This window comes from Maniola jurtina, chromosome Z (genome assembly GCF_905333055.1).
Source record: "Maniola jurtina chromosome Z, ilManJurt1.1, whole genome shotgun sequence".
Taxonomy (NCBI): domain Eukaryota; kingdom Metazoa; phylum Arthropoda; class Insecta; order Lepidoptera; family Nymphalidae; genus Maniola; species Maniola jurtina.
The window spans coordinates 15,202,858-15,225,445 of record NC_060058.1 but is presented as its reverse complement, the minus strand read 5'-3'; the positions used below and the strand labels follow the sequence as shown (position 1 = coordinate 15,225,445).

Genomic DNA, 22,588 nt, shown 5'->3' with positions numbered 1-22,588 from the left:
CAGCATGGAACTAATAAGTACTACGTACAACTAGTTCCATGAGCCACAGTTAGCAAGAACCAGTGTTGCCAATGCAAATTTTTATTTTTTAACACAAATACAGGTAGAGCTTGTCTATTTTGAAATGACGTGCCCCACTACATAATTTTGGTGACTTAGATGTGTAAATTGCGGCGGTAACTAATATTACATTACACGTGCATTACACCAGTCTAGAGATGTTTTAAGATAAACACGCACATAACCGAGCCGTACGCGTCGAACGAGTCAAACGAAACGAATTTTAGAATTCTGTATATGAAATTTCATGAAACCTCGCACACTTCCCCGCGTCGAATCGTCGGAACCGGAAGATTTCATATAGAATTCTAAAATCCATTTCGTTCGACGCCTTCGGCACATAAGTGCGTGGGCGTTCACTTTTAGGCAGCCATGTACCTATAAAGTTAAAGTTGCAGGCGTTAATGATTTAATATAATAATATATAGAAACCGGTCAAGCGCGAGTCAGACTCGCGCACCGAGGGTTCTGACTCGGCATTTTTTCCGACATTTTGCACCATAAATCAAAAACTATTATGATATATAAAACTAAATGAAATGAAATGTTCTAGAATGTACAGGTAAAACCCTTACTGATACCCCACTTGATACCGTTATCCTACTTTTCAAATTGAAAATTCTAACTAGGTACACGAAGATTTTGAATTTATTGTCTCGCTAGGTGTGAAAAGCAGCTTGGGGATATTGCTATCTTGGGCGCCCCTAAACCCCGCGCTTCACTCAGGATTCTAGATGCAACACCCTCGCTACGCCCGGGATTTATCCAGGTGCCCGTGACGCTTGACATTACATTATCCCCATGTTGCATAATCTACTATTACTTGTTCATTTACTATAAGTAATATTATAATTTGACATGTGATATATTTAATGTAGTTTAATGAATTTTAATTTTCGAACTTTTAATTTTTTTTTAAAGAATATTAGCCATGCTAATCATGACTTATCTTAAATATGAATCTTTTATAAATTTTTATGAATCTTTAATTTAAACTGAGAATACTCCACAGTGCGCATTTTATTCTTGACTACAATGGACTTATTTGACTACGTAATAAAGTTTGTACTTGCATTTTATATTAGGTAACCCGGAGGTACCCAGAGATAAAACCCATAAAAATGCATAAAAAACCCTACAACATTTATGTAAATACAGACTACGGATTCAGTTGTACGTAAAATAAGTCTCTCCCAAGTCCCACATCCCTTTATTTGAGTAAGTATTTGAAAAAAAAATTAGGTATCTATTTTTTAAACAATTTGGGTGCTATTTCTGGATCAGGATCAGGATAATACTGTAGCAAATCTGCAACAGGCGCTTCTTGATCTTCATAAAAATCACATGCTAACAAATATTCACGCTTCGAATAATCGTCTCCTTTGCAAAACATTTCACCTGCAATTAAAATAATACCTTTAACATTTATGATATAAATGAATATAATATTTATATGTCGCAGCGAAATGGCATAAGCCGAGAGTTAGCCAACTTCCTTAGTGATATGGCTAACGCCCGGGAAACGACTGCGGCCGGGCACATGAATATTTATATTCTAATCTAATTTGACCTTACTTGATGATTGGTTGGTTGGTGGTATTTCATTCGGAACCACATTCGATGTAATCGTAAAATCGAATCGAAGAAGAAGGGCGCCAAAATCTAAAGTTTCGTTAGGTTATGTTAAAACATAAATATTCATTTAGGTTCTGTCGGGTTATATTATATTAATATTATCAGATGCTCAGTATTAACTATATGATATCAGTAGATTTGTTTATTGAAATAGTTAGTCTAATTGAGTTATCGTTCTAAGCCCGAGCGTTAGCCATATCACTGAGGGAGAGATTCAAGCCTCAATAGCTCAACGGTTACAGGAGCGGACTGAAATTCGAAGGCGACGGTACAAACCCCACCCGTTACACTATTGTCGTACCCACTCCTAGCACAAGCTTTACGCTTAGTCGGAGGGGAAAGGGGAATGTTAGTCATGATTAAAATAACTAATATTCTTCTTTATAAATAAATAAATAAATAATGAAAGATGAAACTCGGTTTTTTCCCAAACTTTTTAGATGGCAACCCTAAAACGTCGATCGACGTCGGTAAGTATGACAATTTAATTTTGATACTTGGTTTAAATTCGTGAAAACATTACTGTGAAACATAAAAAATAATATTAAATAATTGCAAATATCAAATTGAGTTATTCAATTTTTTTTTTACTATAATTTTGGGGATGCCCTCCGATTTTTTTTTAAATTGCCGGGTGGATTCAGTCTCTTCTTTCATTAGCCAGAAGAAGCTATTTCTAATTACAAAGACATAATACATTTAAGTACTCTAACTTTTTTACCCACCTTCAATATCCATAATGTGAACTGGACTCCTCGACTCCAAAGCGCCAACACAGTAGTGCTCTTCTGTCAAACTTGGATGCCAATACATGATTGCATCTCTACAAGATGTGCCGGCGATTGGAAGTAATATTCTGTCCTGGAAAAGAAAAGCACTACACACACAAGCGCCGACCCAGCGAGTTAGTGCTGATGAGTTGGGCTGGCGGCTTCATAACGTCACAACCAGGAACAGCTGGTGGCACTAGATATGCGGTATGTGCTGATTGCAGTTCGTGATGCCCATGCAACCAACTGAGTCCGGGCAGCACATTGTCATCCTAAACCGATTGCCGGCTCACTACTGAGTATTGAGCATGGGTCTCCTCTCAGAATGTAGGCACTAGTATAGTCCACCACGCTGGTCAACTGCGGATAGCCAGACTCCACACAACCTTGAGATTACGGAGAACTTTCAGGCAAGCAGGTTCCTCAAGATGTTTTCTTTCACCGTTAAAGTTAATTAATTGCTTAAAATGCATAACTTTGAAAAATGCGTGCCCGGAATCAAATCCCTGACTGAAATATTTTTAAAATGTGTTTTAAATTCAAAATAAGATATCTATACAAAGTGGGATATCATATGAAAGGGCTTTACTAGTACATTCTAAAACAGTTTTTTATTTATTTTTATACTTAATAGTTTTTGATTTATCGCGCAAAATGTCGGAAAAATACCCGAGTACGGAACCCTCGGTGCGCGAGTCTGACTCGCACTTGGCTGGTTTTTACCCGACTACGGCAAAGCCGAAAGGAAGGGTTATGATTTTAGCAGTCTATGTATGTATGTATGTATGTATTTATGTATGTATGTATGTGTGTATGTTTGTATCCAGATTCTGTGTGTTCCACCGTAGTGCCTAAACTACTAGGCCGATTTTGACGAATGAAGTGTCAATCGATTCATTGTAAAGCCCCGGGTGACATATGCTATATTTTATACGAAAAAAATTGGCCAGACGGATGTTACAACAAAAAAGTGAGGGTCTTATATTTTTTTTTATTGCTATTGTGTCGAGTGGGATGTCCAACGAAAGAGGAGAAAATTCTGAGTTTATAAATATAAATATAGTTATTATTAAAATATACCAAGCTACAGAAGCCCCATTTTATTATAATTATTATTTCTCATACAGTGCCATCTATTGGCCATTCACGAGATCTCGGTTAGTCGTCGCATCAAACAGAAAAGTTTCAAATAAAAAAAAGTTGAAAAACTATGACCCGACTACGGAAAAATGAGACAACTTGAACCCGATTTGGTACAAGTAAAATAAACTAAAAAGAAAGAAACAAGATAGGTGTTTAGTGCTATCATCGTCTTGAGTGAGATTCAATACAAATGCCGTGGTCGTGCGTTGTCGACAGCGTATTTCTTATCCTTGATCGACGGCATTCCCAATGATTTTATTTGTCTACCAAATTAGAATATTTTCTTTTTGCTCTCGTTGTCGACAGCAAAAAGAAAATATTTTTCCGTAGTCGGATTATAGTTTTTTCAACTTTGTTTATTAGTTTATTTTACTTGTACCAACTCGGGTTCAAGTTGTCTCATTTTTCCGTAGTCGGGTCATAGTTTTACAACTTTTTTTTTTTCAATAATATAGGTGGTACCTAGTTGACAGTGATATACTATTGGGTACTGATATTCCTATATTAAAAAGCTCACCTTGCATATGATTTTGTTATTAACAATAGGCTCTTTAACTTCACCAGTGCAAAAGAACTTGCGTTTTTTTCTCATTATCACTGTACTGACTTCGAGCACAGTCTTTATACTGTTACCCTTCTCTCCATTTATCGCTTCTAACTCACGCATTCCCCTCACTTGCGTTTCACGACTGTTTTGTTGCTTCATGTATGTGGCAAGTCTATTCATTGCGTCTACAAATTCGTCTATTGGCCCTGTCGGAATTATAATTAGTTAGACTGTTCACTATTTATTGTCTTCTGCCGTCATATTGGCACCATTGCTTTGTAGGGTTTATTGTGGATTTATTATTGTGTGATTTGCAAAAGTGCCAAGATAACGTCAGGGGACAAGTTATAGTGAAAGATAAATTCCATGAAAATGTAAAATATGTACTTCTATTTCGATCAACGTTCATTACCAGTTCCAAAACTTCCTCCGTCTAAATAATTCAAGAACTGATAAAATCTTAGGGCTTCATCAGATTCAATTTCATCCATCACTGGCCTCTGCAAATTTTATTAAAGTATATTATACTTAATCATATTATTCATAAATGCTTATACTGGCAAAATAATCGCACTTCTGATTATTTGGAGTCATGTGCGTTTCTAGCTATTAAAATATAATAATATCACAAGTTGCTTTATAGATAAAGTAGGTATAACATCGAGAGGAATCCTGCATGCCTATGAGGTCCTTGTAATGTTCTCAAACGTATGTGAACTATGGACTAACTACTAACTAGGTACCTTATACTTCTCTTGCAACAAATAGTTCTCCCTGTGGTGTGTTGAATAATACAGGGTGTAACCAAAATGCTAGCAAAAACGAAGACAGGTACCTACCTACTGATGATTACTGATAAGACACCATAAACAATACTATGAAAAAATTTCATGTATTTTTAAAGTTCACAGTATATTGCAAGTAAAACATCTGACTGACGCTAGAGGTCAACGAACGTTCTTTAAATAGGTCGCTCGAAGTTTTGCACGCTATATAATGCGGGTTTAAAAAATACTAAATTACTAAAACTACATGACAGACTAACGGTTATTGGTATTGGATTGTGCTAAGATGATGTAATAATAACGCTAAGTAAGTGTATAACGATACGATTGCCGCCCGGCGCCCGACCACACAAATCGGGATATCACGTATCATTTGCCGAATCTCGACAGTGGAGTCATACCATCAGAGAACTGGACAATAATTGTGCTCAGTAGTGGGCCGGCGATGGATTGAGATGATCAAACTTACAAATTTACCACTCCAAGCGCCCACATCGGAATAAAGGGAGTTGACTCTGCTCGGCATCCAATCTAAGGACGAGCGAGCTACCAAGACAGGATGCTTGAAACAATGCGATAGGTAAATGATTAAAAAATTAATTAAAATATATACTAGTTAAGATAAAAGACGACAATAGAGAAAACTTACTAAAGATGCGTGTCTAGCACAAACATGCTTTACAAGCACAATCAGGAGAATAAAATTTATTTTCATGACGGGTCGTCTATTTGTACAATCACTTTAACTTTAAATACGCATTATGTAGAATCGAACGAACAATTTCACTTTCAATTAAGATAAGAAAATTGATACAAATGTACTTACGTTACCTACATATTATTGTAGTTACCTAGTTAGCAGTGCTTTGCAATAAAAAGTTAACTTTGTTATATTAATTGGTTCGTTAAGGTAAGTACCTACGTTCTATGCATAAAAATATTACTTGCTTTTAATAAAGCGGAGAAGGAAAACCTCTGGAGGAAATCTGCGATGGGTTCCCAACGAGTCACACCAAAACGAGTAACAGTGTGACTCGTTGGGAAAAAAATTCCCAACGAGTCACACTGTTACTCGTTGCAACTTTTTTATCCATTGTAATTCCCAACGACTCACACTGTTATTCGGGGTGTGACTCGTTGGGAAGATTTATCTTAATTTATTGTGGGTTCCCAACGAGTCACACCAAAACGAGTAAGTGGATGGTGATGATATAATCAATTAATTATGAATTTTTCCTTATCTTCCAATATGAACAAAAGGGAGTGTAAGGAATTGAGTGTATAAAGGATCAAAAGAAAAATCTTGCCATATCGCAGGTTGGTACAGGTTGTGCAGGTTGGCACATGGAACGCCTCAGAGCGAGGTAACGCCGCATGAGTCATGTTTTTTCGTGCGTGCAGCCGGCTCTATCGAATTATAAGACGTTGTCACGTCAAAAAAATTTCAATAGAAAAATAAAACCGACTTCAAAAACCACAAACACTAAAAAGTTAAAAATAACTTTTGTTTAGCTACACGTGTAATGTACCTAGGTACGAAGTCGGGCGAGCTTCACTCTTGGATTTCTAATTTTGTTTTAGTATGCTCGCTCGACTTCATACCTAGGTACATTTTTTTTTAAATTTTTTATTTCACAATTTTTAGTGGCCCCACTGTACAGTGGGGCCACTAAAAATTGTGAAATAAGTAGAGTTTTAACTTATGCCCAGTTAAACCCCTACTGTTTACTAAGCTATTACACTGATCGCGAGCAATTTGCTCCTATCCATTGAGGAGTTCTGTTCTCCATCTCCGAAGATATTCATCAGATCTTCACCTTTATATGGGACCACCTGCACAGTATACCCTTTCAAACAAAAAAAAATCCTAATCAGTCCAGGGGTCTTTGAGTAATCGGGGAACATACATAAAAAAAAAGATTCCGACGAATTGAGAACCTCCTCCTTTTTTGGAAGTCGGTTAAAAATTATCACCCGTCCGACAAGACCCAAGGCTCATATTTTGGCAAATTCATCCCCAAACTTATAGTGGAAAGATTTGAATAACTCAATTTGATACTTGCAATTATTTAATTTTTTTAATGTTAATTTACATTTTACAGCATAAATATGTTTTCACATATATATACGGTTTTACAAACCTCTAAGTTTTTAGACCTCATCAATACATCTTCCAGTTTTATAGTCAAAGAAAACATTTTTTGTGTTAAAATCACAAATCATAACCAATGATGTAATATCGTATCGCTTACAATCGTAATATAATAAGAGCTAACTATGTGCTAATAAGAGACATGGTTTTAGACAACATGATTAATATTAATATCTGTTACGAATTTAAACCAAGTATCAAAATTAAATTGTCATTCTTACATAAGAAATGGCTGACGTTGATCGAAGTTTTAGGTTTGCCCACTAAAAAGTTTGGAAAAAAGCCGAGTGTCATCTTTTTCATAATGGCCAAACTCTATCTTCCTCGCCACTAATTCTGTGACTGTGCCTGTTGTCTGTCGTTTCGTGACAGCTGTCAGATGTCATATCGACTTCGATTTTTGGCGGGGTTTCGGGGTGGTTTCGGGCTTTCGAGACCTTTTGTTTCTGGTCGGTGTTCGAGACACTGGTCATCGGTAAATGATTAGCAAAATACAACGACGGTTACTTAGATAGTTTTAATCTTGATTCAATATTAGAAAAATGCATGTTCGAGTGCGGTTTTTCGGATACCCCGACGCTATACTCGTGGTTGAATCCAAACTAACTAAGATCGAGCAATTCAGAAGAGTTATTGAAGAAACATTCAAAGTGGAGCCAAAGTTACAACGGTTAATATACGGTGGAAAATTGGTGAGTTCCTCAGCAGGCACCAAGCAAAACATTTGTTTATTGTAAAAGCACCAATAAGAGCAATAATAGAATGCTCGAGTCAAATTCCCGCTTCTATTTATCCAATTATTACACTAAATTGTGCTAACTCGACAAGTCGAGGAATGTATTCCTTAACTAAATTAACGACATTGTCAGATATATCGAAGCGGCTATATGATGTCCTGTGCGTAACGACCATAACCTTAACACTGGCCGGATATTATTACACTCATGACCTGAACTAAAAGACAGAATATCTCCTTTATATGTATACTTCATTTTGTAGTCCTGTGTCAATCGTTCATTGTCTACGATTCGTTATATGTTATATAGTATTGGTTAGTGCCACAACCCGGATCTTTTGGGTCATTTGATCATTTGGTTCGTTTGGTTCAATCAATGATGATGGCTCCTGGTTCATTATGAATAATGATTTAATCCTGAATGGGACTATGAGACTAAAGTCTCTATTGCGAGTATTCGTTTCATCATTGGTCATTTGGTGGCTCAAAATCATTGTAATATTGTTACCGTTTGTATGCACTGTTATAGTGTATGTACCTAGAATGATCTGTAATCTGTGACGTTTTAGTTTTGTTCTTCAATCTTAGTGATTGGTTGAACCTGATCATTCAAAATGAAGGATTGCAATCACTGCTACTTTTATGAGACCTAGGTCAAATGAACGAATTGTTCATGACTGACACAGGACTTTTTGTTTGTTCACTATCTATTTGTTCACCATCTTTCATTTGATTGAGTTGAAACTTTGTACAACGTTTGTTGCCACTAGGTGCAGGTTTCTGGCACTAATTATACTTCTAGTAGTATTATAGTATTACTATATAGGTTAATTGCATAATCTCCTTTTTTGAAGATAGAATTACAACTATTTTGGATATATGTAACTTCATTTTCAAATTTGTAGCTGGAAGATGGTTATACATTCCATGACTATAACATAAAACTGAATGATGTCATACAACTGATGGAGAGAGTACAGCCATTAGACAAAACAGATAATGTGGAAAGTAAGAGTCAGGAGGATGAGACAGCTTCCCAACAAGTTGAGAAGAAGAACATCCAATATAAAGGTTAGTTTCGTATAAGATGGTCCGTAGTAACATAAGTTGTAAAAATAATTTGTAAATAGTATTTAAATCTGTGTTTGTATAATATTATGTAGGCTTAGGAGAGTCACAGTGACTCTAAAGAAACACTCTCAAGTATATAACTTTCAGATGCCATTAGTTCAATGTATAAAGTGGGAGACTTCATTGACACAAAGCAAAAGGAAGGTGGATACTGGTTGGAGGGCTCTATAACGAGGATAGTTTTTGATCCCGAAGTACTAAAAGACAACATTTTCTCAGAAAATGATCCCGAAATAATTTCTGATGAAAACATTCTTCTAAAAGTTAGATTGGATCAGGAGTAAGTATTTTTACTTATAGATTATAATCTCATGACCAGAACATCAATTGGCATCATCATACTATGTAGTTAGTAACAAGTATTATGACAGAAGTTTATAAAAATGGATACAATAAATGTCACTTGCTTTAACTCTGAAGGAAAACTTTGTGGGGAAACCTGTATACTTGTGAATTCTCCATAATGTTGGCAGTGTGTGTAGTCTACCAAGAACCACTCAGCTGAGGCGTTAGATATGTCCTAGACCCTTCTCATTCTGAGAAGAGACTCATGTTCAGTGTTAAGTTGAGATGATGATGAGGGTTATTTAATGATTGCAGTACAGAAGAAGAGATATTTTGTAAACCGACAGAAGTTAGACCAAGAGCAAGAAATGAAATCAACCTTGAAAGCATACAAATAGGACAAACTGTAATGATAAATTATAATATTGATGATCCTGGCGAAATAGGCAACTGGTAAGCTATCATCAATTTGTTTGTTTATCTTTTAATTAAAAATTGATGTATCTTTTCTTGAGTGACTTAAAAGGTGCCCAAGTAATTCTTACTAGTGATGGGAAATTCTTACTAGCCCGCGGGCTTGGGACAAATGAATCGAAAATCGAATGCGAATGCGCGAATTATTTGGATTTTGCGCTCCACATTCGTATACTTCGGCATCCAACAAGTGTAAATTAAATTTTTTTAGCACCCCCGACAAGTGAAGGTTACAGTAACTAGAAAAGAGCTGATAAGTTTAAAACGGCTGAACTGATTTTCTTGGATTGTAGCTAAGAACACTCTTGATCAAGCCACCTTTCAAACAAAAAAAAAACTAAATTAAAATCGGTTCATTAGTTTAGGAGCTACAATGCCACAGACAGATACACAGATACACAGGTCAAACTTATAACACCCCTCTTTTTGGGTCGGGGGTGCAAAATTAAACAATCGATTGTATCAACTTTAATTGGTTTTATTTGTAGCCTGGGGAGATGAATTGGGCAACTGTAATGTCTCCTCAGATATGTATTAATTAATAAAGAAACAAGTGTAAATTAAAAATTTTCAACACCCCCGACAAATCATTTTCAAATAAATAATTATGTATATCTAGGCAACGTCCATCTTGACAGCTTGACATTTGTCAATTGACACTTGAATATTATGAATCTAAGGGTTATCTAACCTTCTTTTCTACAAGAAAACTAGAAAATAGCTGATAACTTTTAAACGGCTGAACCAATTTTTTTGGATTATAGCTAAGAACACTCTCGATCAAGCCACCTTTCAAACAAAAAAAAGTAAATTAAAATTGGTTCATTCGTTTAGGCGCTACGATGCCACAGACAGATACACAGATACACACGTCAAACTTATAACACCCCTCTTTTTGGGTCGGGGGTTAAAAAAGAATAAATTGACAGTTAATTGTTCAATTCATTCGACTATTTTTTTGCCACAATCGCCCATCGCTAGTACTTACCGCGAACTAACAATGAGATTCTAACCTTTATTAATTATTTCAATTTTATCAATAGTTACTTAATTTGTTCATAGGTATGATTTTAAAGTAGATGAAATAAAGAAACATCGAAAAACCTATGAGTTGACGGGAACAATATACTTGGGACCAGAATCAGTGCCTCAAAATAATACAAGCACTGTAGTGAAAGATAAAGTATTTGCTATAGAAGAGCCAGTGCCTTTGTCAAGGAGAACAGAGGAGTATAATCAAAGTATTGCAGTGCCACCGCCAAAAAGTATGTACGACTATAATCTTTTTTAATTTATTGTTTGGTACAGTTTTATTATTTTTATAGAGACAATGAAAATGAATGTTTACAACTGCTTTGAATTGTCACTCAATCTACCACTATGGTTTGGAATACCCTTCTTATCCAATAATATGGAAAAATGGAATACCCTTATCCTGAGCAACTCATCATGGGCTCACTACTGAATATGGGTCTCCTTTCAGAATAAAAAGGGTTTGGCAGTAGCTTCCACACGCTGCCCCAGTGCAGATGGGCAGGCTTCACACACTGTTGAGATCGTTGTGAAGAACTCCCAGGCATGCAGGTTTCCTCACTATGCTTTCCTTCACCGTTAAAGCAAGTGATATTTAATTGCTTAAAATCCATCCGTGTGCATGCCCAGGATGGAGCCCCCAATCTCCTGAATGGGAGACCAAGTCTTGTCCACTACGATATCACCGCTTATAATATCTTTGCCTAAATAATAATGGTACCTTATGTGTATTACAGGAAGGCAGCCAATTCATTGTAAAAAGTGTGGTGATGACGAAAGCAGGCCCTGCAGACGTTGTGGCTGTTATGTGTGCGCTTCCAAAGACTCGCCCGGGGAAGTAAGATATTTTCATTATCAACTTTCCAATTCATGTTATAACTAGATGATGCCCGCGACTTCGTCCGCGTGGGTTTACATTTTTTATAATGCCGTGGGAACTATGTATTTAACTTACCGGGATAAAAAGTTGCCTATGCCAATTTCCGGATACAAGCTATCTCTGTACCGAATTTCGTATAAACTTATGGGCTTTTAAAAATTCCATGGTAACTCTTTAATTTTCTGGGATAAAGGTAGCCTATATCCGCCCCTGGGATGTAAGCTAAAGTTGTATTAAATTTGATCAAAATCGGTAAATCTGTTGGGGCGTGAAAAGCTAGCAGACAGACAAACAGGCAGAATAATCACAATAGACAGAAAGACAGACAGATAAAGAACTCTTGGGCATGCAGGTTGCCAGTAGTATCCTAATACTAAGCCTAATGTAGCGCTGCTGAACGCAAAGCCGACTGTTTCCATGCAACCTTTTCATTCAGAAATTCGTCAACTACTTACTCTATTTTTTACATATAATTATAGTATAATATGATTGTCCAGATAATACTCTGCGACGAATGTGACAACGGATTTCACCTGAAATGCCTGAAACCAGCTTTGGAAGCTATACCAGTCGAGGATTGGTACTGCGACTCGTGTAGACGAGACCCCAACGACGTGGTGGCTCCAGGAGCCGCGAGACAGGCCAAGAAGACCACCGGCTCGGAGACCACGCGAGACTGGGGACGCGGGATGGCCTGTGTCGGTATGTACTTCTTCTCCACTTCACTTGGTTCTCCCTTCACCTTTCTACTATCGTACCGCAAGGCATCGTCAAGCTCTGCCCCCCTAGTACGAAGTACGAAGCGAGTTGCCTCCCCGTTTCTAATTCGAACCACTAGTATATAGAACGTCCTTCCGGCGTCAGTTTCCCCTCCACTTTTAATATACGTACCTTCAAGTCAAGAGTGAATAATAAAACCAGGCTGCATCATCACTTGCTATCAGGTCTGATTGCAGTCAAGCGCGAGTCTATAAATTTAAAAATAGTGGTAGGCAATGGCATTATTACTGACATATGTACTAGTGTTGTTATGGATATCCATATCCGTAACCGAAACTATCAGATATCCGAAATAAAAAAATATCCGTAACCGTAACTGAATCCGTAATAAAAGTTTTGGATAGTTTCGGATAGGGCGGAGTCTAACTAAATACTACACTCGTACGAATTAACTGTGCACTCCGCTGGAATGCGACACCTTCATCAGTTCACATTTTACAGTTCCTTAAAAAATTAATATCCGTAACCGAAACTATCGGATAATCCGAAATAATTTAATATCCATAACCGTAACCGAAACCGATATTATTTTTTACCAATATCCATATCCATATCCGGATCCGAAATTATATATCCATAACATCCCTAATATGTACAATGTACATTGTACATCATCATCATCATTAACCGGTAGGCGTCTTCTTCTTGCCCCGTTGTCTGGTTCTCCTATGGATCTTCGGCCTCCCGTTGGGGAAGTACAAGGACCGATCCCGGGTAAGCACTTAGACTGCTCAGTAGTGGACCGGCCACGTGAGCCTTGAGATGCTGATAATGAATAAATAATTGTTTCAGGTAAAACGAAAGACAGTGATATGCCAGCTGATCACTTTGGTCCCATTCCGGGCATGGAAGTGGGAATGATTTGGCGATACCGCATGCAGGTAAGACGCTTTAAGGGCACTGGTATTCCCATCCCTTTCTTACCAATGTAATAAAAGATGGACAGACGAACCTAATTTAATTTAGAACTGTCAAACCTCGTGACTTTAGGTCGCGAAACTGTGAAAAAAAGAAAAACATCAAAATGTCTATGGAACTGTGACCCGTATATCAAAAGTCTGTTTACAGTTATTATTATGCCATTTGTACATATCTATGCATTTGCAGCATTTTGTTGCTGTTTTATAATATAGGCTTTAACGCCTCTAGAACATGCGGTTTTTCATTAAATCTACGCAGTTTAAGTCACAAAATGATTCTAGGTTATATGCAGTTTATCATGAAACTAGTAAAAAATGAAGAAAAGGTGTGTAAAGTAACTCTAAAGCAGCGAGTACATCTGTGAATTGTAGTAAATGTAGAATAATAAAAGGAATAACATCCAAAAAAGACCAGCACAGCACTGTACACAAAGTTAAAGCATATCACCACATATTACGTACCACAGACAATGTGTAATACAATCATACAAGTATATTGACATTGACATCTCGAAATAGTCACTAAATGACGTTTGGTTTCACAGAACGCATGCTCTAAAGTGACATGTCTTCCACTGGCCTACGTGGCGTACTATCGCTAAACCCTTCTCATTCTTAGTAGTGGGCCGTACTTTATAATGATGATGATGATGAAATTTCTTGTATTGCCAGCTATCAGAAACTGGACTGCACAGACCCAGTGTGTCCGGAATACACGGCCGAGATGCAATCGGTGCTTTCAGCATAGTATTGTCAGGTAAGTACTGATGTACAGTCTGCGTGGACGAGGGACTTTTGTCCGGGGAGGACAAAAATTGAAAAATGGGTCACAAAGAACTACAATAATTATGTAAATGACAAAAAAGCATGGATTTGATTTGCTCCAGCAATGCGCGGGGCTACAATTGCTTGTATAGTATGGCTATTTATTGTAAATTGAACATTTGAAAAGAGCAACCGCCGAGTTTCTTGCTGGTTCTTCTCCGTAGGAACGGCATTCCGAACCAGCGGTAAATTATTTTGACGATTCAAAAGCACTCTTAAAAGTTTACTTGAATAAAAATATATTCTATTCTATTCTATTCAACTCATAAGCCATACGATGGACTAATAGTACGGCGGAACACCGTAGTAAAATATGAGGGGTTTAGTCCTCCGGGACAATAAGACCCTTGTCTGCGCGGGCCTTTTGTGTTATAAGAGTTTTGTAAAAATTGACAACTGCACAGTTCATGACATTTAGGGAACATCTACCAACATGTCGTTTGTATAATAATTGATTTTAATCATCTAGTTAGTGTAAGTGGCACTGCCATTCCAATTAGATGTGAAAAAAAAATCAAGGCTGTTCACACAGGCTGCGTGAGCGTTGCGTAGACGTAGCGCGTACAATTGCGCTGTAATGTATGGTACTGTTTGAAACATGGCATACCGCTTGCGTGGCGTGAACGTTCACGTAGACGTCATCGGGTTTACGCGCGTCACTACGCATGTGTACGTGCTGCATACGCAATAGTGTGAATCGGCCATAAACCTCTACGCATCGTCGCCTGTGTCCCCGTGCAAGTTTACTTCAATACCTGCGTTTTTGAGTGATGCTTACACTGAGTTCTATTGTTTTATATTAGGTGGGTACGAAGACGACGTGGACCACGGGGTCGAGTTCACATACACGGGTAGCGGCGGCCGGGACCTGTCCGGCAACAAGCGCACAGCGGAGCAGTCTTGCGATCAGAAGTTCACCCGCGAGAACCGGTGAGACTGTTGTTTGCTAATAAGTGGGTACGAAGACGACGTAGACAACGGGTACGAGCTCACGAGGTAGCGAAAGCTATATTGCTGTCTGTAACTTTTTCTTGTAATCATTTGTTACTTGCTTCCGCACAAACGAGAGAAAAGTACTATTTTTATTTTATTAATCAATATTTTTTGGAGCAAACTGAAAACCAGCGCTGAGCATTGCTATCAATGTTCGGTCATGCTGAGTTTGCGGCCTATTGTTATTTGTTAGTTTTTTTATTTTATAGATATAATTAATAACACATGTTTACGTAACTTGCAATAAGAAAACAATAAAGCCTATTTATTATTAATATAGAACTTACTCTCACGCCCGGTTACAAAATAGAGATATATATATATATAAAAGCCAAAGGATATAATATACTTACACACATACACAACCTACATATACGTTACATAAATACATATTTGTACCGGGCGGAGGATTACACCCATATTACACCCCTGCGGGGAGACCAAGCGGCCGGGGGTCAGGGCGACAGGTTGAGAAATTATTATTATTATTACTATACAAATCTCGGCCGATATAGCAATTAGGCGTCTTCATGATTTAAGTAGTTTGCGTTTGTCGACGATGCTTAATAAACAGCAAACATAAAATCTAGGGAGAAGCGCGCTTGGCTAGAAAGGCCCATGTACTCTATGAAGATATTTAGGTTATGTGACAGGAAACAAACGATAAAACTGAATTATTTCAGGGCGTTAGCTCGCAACTGCGCTGCAAAGTCAGTTAATGAAAACGGCGGCGACGCGGGCGACAACTGGCGGCAAGGGAAACCCGTGCGGGTCATGCGCTCCTACAAGATGCGCAAGGCGTTCCCGAAGTACGCACCGCTCGAAGGCATAAGGTGAATATGATCTTTACCGGTTGAGCTATTGAGCCTCAATAGCTCAACCGGTAAAGGAGTGGACTGAAAACCGAAAGGTCGACGGTTCAAACCCCGCCCGTTGCACTATTGTCGGACCTACTCCTAGCACAAGTCTGACGCTTAGTTGGAGAGGAAAGGGGAATATTAGTCATTTAACATGGCTAATATTCTTTGAAAAAAAAAAATATATCTATACTAATATTATATATATAATATATATTAATAAATAAAATTGGAGTGTCTGTCTGTAATTTCGAAATAACTACCACATATTAAGCTCATATGGTTATTTGAACGATACCAACACTGAATCCACGTTTTTAAAATTTTTGTCTGTCTGTCTGTCTGTTTGAAAAGGCTAATCTTCGAACCGATTTTGACGGTTCAAGTAGGTAGAGGATTGACCGGGGGCAACATAGGCTACTTTTTTAACCGACTTTCAAAAAGGGAGTTGTGTTTTTCTACCTATGTACACCGAAATCTCCGAGATTTCTGAACCGATTTGCGTAATTTATTTTTAATCGATAGAGGAACTTCGTGACATTGCTTCATAAAAAAATTGGATTCCAACTCCTCAATCCTGAAGCTGCAGGGGACCTCACCATCACTACTGATGGGATTTAGAAACTGTCGGTTATAAATTGATTGATATTGAAGGTATCTGTACCAAGTAAAGACTTTGTCGTTGACCTCGAGGACCCAACTCCTCTGCCCTGATGCTGTAAGGAATTGCATTCCTAAATCCTGGTGATCCCTCGGGATTTTTAAAGGATCATCCGTTTAAATGTTTTTATGTGGTACAGAAACACGTTGCATCCCGGGGAATACAAAAGTTCCCACGGGATTTCAGATCCTAAATCCACGCGGGCGAAGCTGCGGGCATTAGCTAGTTCTGAATATTTTTAAATACATATAAAAAACCGGCCAGGTTCGAGTCAGACTCGCGCACCGAGTGTTCCGTACTCGGATTTTTTTTTTCGACATTTTCGACGATAAATCAAAAACTATTGTGTGTGTTCTACCTGTGAACGACGTATAGAGTGGAAACGTGGACACTGACAGTTGACTTCATCCACAAAATAGCTCAAAGGATTAGCAAGATGAAGTGGCAATGGGTAGCTCATGTCTGTCGTAGAACCGACGGCCGATGGGGCAGACATGTTCTGGAGGAGACCGCGTACCGCAGTGTAGGACGAACTCCAGCCCGCTGGGGTAAATGTAAACAGGGGTAAATGGAAGGACATATGTTTAATCTGTTGATAGTGGGTCGAAAACTTTAGCTTTTCAGATTGTTTGAGTAACATGTGTAATTTTTGTTTTCAGATATGATGGCATCTACAAAGTGGTGAAGTACTATCCGGAAAAAGGTTTGTCAGGGTTCCGCGTGTACAAGTATTTGCTGCGGAGGGATGACCCCAGCCCCGCGCCCTGGGAGCCAGGCGCGAAACAGTTCACTATTGTCGTAAGTGTACCGCGCAGCATTGCCAAATTGCACCCTCATGTGATATAATTTAAATCGCTTATACAAGGAACCAAAAGCTTAATTTGCTATAATCCGCCAACCAACGAAATCTGTATGGTGCAACATGCAGCACGCGAAATGCACCACCCGCCCTCCCACTGATAAACATGCAGGAAAAGCCAGCCACCAAGCAAGCCACACGTACCACCACCACGCAGCACCACACACAAATCCCAACACCACTCGACGCGCGTTTCGCACCGACACTGGAACATCCTCAGGAGAATCTCTACATCTCCTGCTATCATGGACTTCCGCAAAATAACGCCTGCTTCTATAATACATTAAATCGCTTAATAACCCCTATTATGCAACATTTTCACAAACTACTGTTAAAATATAGTGTAAATAATTAAGTATTATCATTCCAGTACCCTGATGGCTATTTAGAAGCCGAAGCCCAGAAACTGAAACTGAAACAACAGAAAAACAAGCCAAAAGACATGAAAAATGTTCCATCCAGTTCAACAAAACCGGCACTGCTCGAAAGTAACCACCAACCAATATGCAAAGGCAAAAAATCCATTAATGGAAGCAAAAGCAAACAGACAAGCAAGAAGACAAATGGTGCGAGCAAAACTTCGGGCAAAAGACGCAAGATTTCCTCTAGTGAGGACGATACGGACAGTTCTGAAGGTAGCGAAGACTCGATCAAAATTAGCAAGAAATCCCCTAAAAAGGAAACTATAGACAGCAACGAAAAGTCTGTAAAGAAAATCGACGTATTACTCGACAACTCTCTGGACAAATCTGATGGGAATTCAGACTCATGTAAAAAGAAAGTTAAACTTGGCTTTGCTGTAAGCCAAGCTGCAGACGAAAGTTTGCAGCAAAGTGTTAGCGGCGTGAAGAAAACGAGGAAACGAAAAAATTCTCCCGGAGACAACCGAACTCAGACAAAGCTCACATTCTCTCCAGTCACGAAAAAGCCCAAGATATCTTTCAATGAAGGTAGGTATTTTTATTTATTGCAAAGTAGCTTATTTCCACAACTTTTTCCGTTCCTATTTTACTCCCTTGGGAGTACTTCTATGCTGTTATGAGGTAATCCTTAGCGACTACCTCGTAATAGCCACCTGCGTGCCAAATTTCCCAATGCCCAACCGTCCAATAGTTTGAGCTGTGGGTTGATAGATCTGTCATTCAGCCACCCTTTCTTTTTAACCGACTTCAAAAAGGAGGAGGTTCTCAATTCGTCAGAATCTTTTTTTATTATATATGTATTTAGATACACGACAGAAATAGGTGGTTCAACAGTTTCAAAACACATTAGAATAGAATAGATATTTGTAATAGTAGGGATGTCAAGGAGCAATGATGTACTGCTTTTAGATTCCAACTCGAACTCTGACAAGGAAAACGCGCTGACGAAGCTAACAGCGAGCGAGCTGAAGGCGATCAGAGCGGACGAACAGAACGCCAAGCTGTGGGCAGAGTGCCTCGAGATCTGCGACCAACACACCAAAAAGGTACATATTAACATACCAGAAGTGAAATTCAATAAAAATATAAGAACAAACAAATGCAACCCTTATTTCTTGATTAATAGCTCGTTTACACAGGCTGCGTAAGCATAAACGTAGCGCGTACCATTGCGTTGTAATGTATAGAACTGTATGAAACATGGTACACCGCTTGCGTAAAGCATGGACATATGCGTAACCCAGTGTGTTAGGGGTTAACGCGCGTAACTAAGACCGTGCCTGTGATTTATCTTTTTAAAAATCTCCGTTGCGACGTCATTGAAGGACAAATGAACAGACAAACACACTTTCGCATTTATAATAGTTATGGGTAGTGATAAGTCTTAATGAATTTGGTAAAATATGCGACTTGACGTAAGTGTAAGAATACCGAGGACAATTTTATCAATAAATTAGAATTCCGTACTTTCGAATGTAAAAATTGGAATGGAGGATCACTCGTATATCTTTCCGTCTGTTACAGCCAATTTACTCCGAATCTACAAGATCGATTAAGTTGAAAGGTACATAAATAAAATTCTGTGACCCAAACACAGATACTGGTACCTATTGATTCTGAGCGCAACTAAATTTTAGGGTTATTCGCATCTTTTTCTTACCAATGTAATAAAGAAAAGGACAGACGAACCTAGAACCAGAACTGTCAAACCTCGTGACATTAGGTGTCAGTCATGATGTTTTATGCTGATGTAATATTTTGTAGAGTGCCCTAAAACAAAATACGACCAAAGCGGAGGACTGTGTTTGGTGGCGCGCTCTTGGAAAGGCTTATGTCCAGCAGTGGACGCATGGAATGGAATGGAATTTAAAATTCATTTCCGTCCTTTCTAGCTATATTAAAAAGTAAAAGGTGAAAACGTCAGAATCGACGCCACTGAGGAATTTTTATTATTATGGAAGACGTCGCGTCTCGGCTCTGTCGATGTACATTGCGCCTTAGACACTATCCGACGGTTGAGCTCTAAATATATTCGTTCGTTTCAGGAGCTCATAGAGCATGTGATGCAAGTGTTCCGTTGCATCATTTGCCAGGGGCTGGCCGTTTCCCCCGTCACCACACCGTGTCTGCACAACTTCTGTTTGGTGAGTATATTTTTCTCTCCCCTAGCGGCAGTTATTATAGGTTATTATCACTAACATCTCATAATAACTGTAAAAACCTAAGAATCGAAATTTCGTTCTCCTAGTATGCGGAAGGATCTGGGAGCCCACCGCATTATTATACCAAGAGAACTCCTGTCATTATGTGATTAACTTTGCGACATCCATACTTAATATTATAAATGCGAAAGTGTGTCTGTCTGTCTGCTACGTTTTCACGGCCCAACCACTGAACAGATTTTAATGAAATTTGGTACGGACTCAGAAAATTGAAGAGTTCCTACGGGATTAAAAAAAAAACAAAATCCAAGCGGGCGAAGCCGCGGGCATTCTCTAGTTGTTCTATAAAAAATTTGGATTCCAACTCCTCAATCCTGATGCTGCACGGGATCTGACCAATCCACGCGGGTGAAGCTGCGGGCATCATCTAGTCCACAATATAAAATGTCGTTTAACCACGAATTAAGCTTAAAATCATTAATTATTGTTACAGTCGTGCATGAAGAGGGCATTCAAGGTGATGGATTCAAAATCCTGTCCGTACTGCCGACAGAAGTTGTCCGGCTTCGAGCCCACTAGCAACGCGCAGCTCCGGACCGCGCTCCGCACCATCCTGCCGGGCTATGACGCGGGACAGAAGTAGGACAAGTGCCGCCGTGGCCGAAACAAGGCTTTATACTTATAATACAACCCTGGTGTAACTGGGCGTTGGCCTAAACTAATAATTTTATTGTGTTGTTTCCATTTTATTTATACGTGACTTAGCCGTCAAAGTAGACACTTGAATTGAAGTTACCTTAGTTATGATTATGTTTTTAATATAGAAACAATTGTTTATGTTCCAATTTTACTATTTGTGATACATACAACTTTTCACCTCACTAGTTAAAAAAGGGCACCTTTGCTGTCTAAAACCAGTGAGCAAAAGTCGTTTTTGCACTCTCAGTGAGAAAAAGTTTTGAACTTTTCTTGAGACATTTTATTAAAAAATTAAAACGACTTTTGCTCACTGGTTTTCCACAGCAAAGCCGCCCTTTTTGAGCTAGTGAGGTGAAAATGATATAATTTATGTTTTAAGTATTGCAATAAATGTAAGTATATTATGTTAGAATTCAACAAATGATAATTATCATTTCTGTAATAATTGATATTGATATTTATGTTTTAATTATTGCAATAATTTTTCAAACTTATAACTTGGTTTTATGTTGTTATAACGTATTTTAAGCATTTGATAGTACAAAGCATAGACTAGAGGCTCTGTTAGGCTGGCAGGAGCCGAATAATATGCGTGTACAGTATTACCACATATTTTATAAGTCGCATATAACTTTTAGAAGTGATAGTAATTGTGAGAGATGATAGTATTTTTTTAGTTTATAAATAATAAATTATCTTTGTTGCGTATGAAGCTACGAGCACTTAATATATTAGTGTTATGTCTTTGTTGTATCGCTTAACGTTAAGGCGCTCCGCCCATTCACACTTTTTTTGGTCCGATATAATCGGGCCGCCGACTTTTATCATAGACTTTTTGTAAGATGTATGTTTCAATATTGCAATCTATATACTTCATTTTTTGTCGACAAAAAATCGGCCATCAATTCTCCTTGCCCTAGGTCCTTGATGGTCGCTCTGAAGACAAAATGCATGGTTTGTGACGTACGTAGTTGGCATGTGTAGCTCTCATACGCACAGGAACCCCTACGTTTATAGATAACATATTATTTTAGATGTTTGAACCAATTTCAATGGCGGATACAGACCGGTAGGAAAGGTTGCACGTCGACCTTTTGGTGGATGCGACGGGTCTGCCCGCGAAATTCAAATTTGATTTGGTTTTTCGCTATTTGTAAACTAGTACGTCAACGTAGGCTTATGGCATTTTAATTGCGCCAATGGCAGTATCATTCTCACAGGTTTATATAAAAATCTTTACTTGAAAGGGTCCAGTTTAAGAACTTAGCTCTAGTATCGACTAATTTGTGAGTTATAGTCTATATTAGAGCTAATTTCTTAAACTTGACCCTTTCAAGTAAAGATTTTTATATAAACCTGTGAGAATGATACTGCCATTGGCGCAATTAAAATGCCATAGGCCAAACGTAGGCTACGTTGTCGTATTAGTTTACAAATAGCGAAAAACCAAATTAAATTTGAATTTCGCGGGCAGGCCCGTCTCATGCCCCTTTAAATAAATACCAATTTATGTTTTTGTTATTTTATTATTATAACTGTAAAGTTTGTTATTTAATTTCTTTCAATGGCGGATATAATACTTTTTTCGAAGTTTGTAATTAAAAATTGGTATTATATTGAATGCATATTTTTAATAAATATTTGAATAAATATAGCATTTTGATTTTTAAATAAGTTCCTTTCCTATTAAATCCTAATAAAAATCCTTATATTCATATAAAGGGAACAGCTAACTGACTGGTCTATCAATGCACAGCTTAAACCGGAGGGCAGGAGGAAA

The 22,588-nt window shown here is 38.1% G+C and overlaps 2 protein-coding genes across 2 annotated transcripts; one reads left to right on the top strand and one right to left on the bottom strand.

Moving 5' to 3' along the window:
• Positions 1 to 1,251: 1,251 nt before the first annotated feature.
• LOC123880710 lies at positions 1,252 to 5,741 on the bottom strand. Its single transcript, XM_045928997.1, has 6 exons — positions 5,590 to 5,741; positions 5,410 to 5,502; positions 4,568 to 4,655; positions 4,126 to 4,361; positions 2,421 to 2,556; positions 1,252 to 1,458 (listed from the first exon to the last, which is right to left on the bottom strand). The coding sequence occupies exons 1-6, from the start codon at positions 5,653 to 5,655 to the stop codon at positions 1,307 to 1,309; spliced, it is 771 nt and encodes a 256-aa protein (XP_045784953.1). The 5' UTR covers positions 5,656 to 5,741; the 3' UTR covers positions 1,252 to 1,306.
• Positions 5,742 to 5,789: 48 nt separating this feature from the next.
• On the top strand, positions 5,790 to 22,020 carry LOC123880691 (E3 ubiquitin-protein ligase UHRF1-like). Its single transcript, XM_045928951.1, has 18 exons — positions 5,790 to 5,961; positions 6,119 to 6,132; positions 7,631 to 7,784; positions 8,734 to 8,899; positions 9,047 to 9,239; positions 9,560 to 9,697; positions 10,781 to 10,983; positions 11,488 to 11,588; positions 12,128 to 12,332; positions 13,203 to 13,291; positions 14,003 to 14,087; positions 14,959 to 15,085; positions 15,832 to 15,981; positions 17,326 to 17,464; positions 17,896 to 18,475; positions 18,857 to 18,993; positions 19,993 to 20,091; positions 20,603 to 22,020. Exons 1-18 carry the CDS (start codon positions 5,932 to 5,934, stop codon positions 20,750 to 20,752), a joined length of 2,760 nt encoding a protein of 919 aa, XP_045784907.1. The 5' UTR covers positions 5,790 to 5,931; the 3' UTR covers positions 20,753 to 22,020.
• Positions 22,021 to 22,588: the final 568 nt, after the last annotated feature.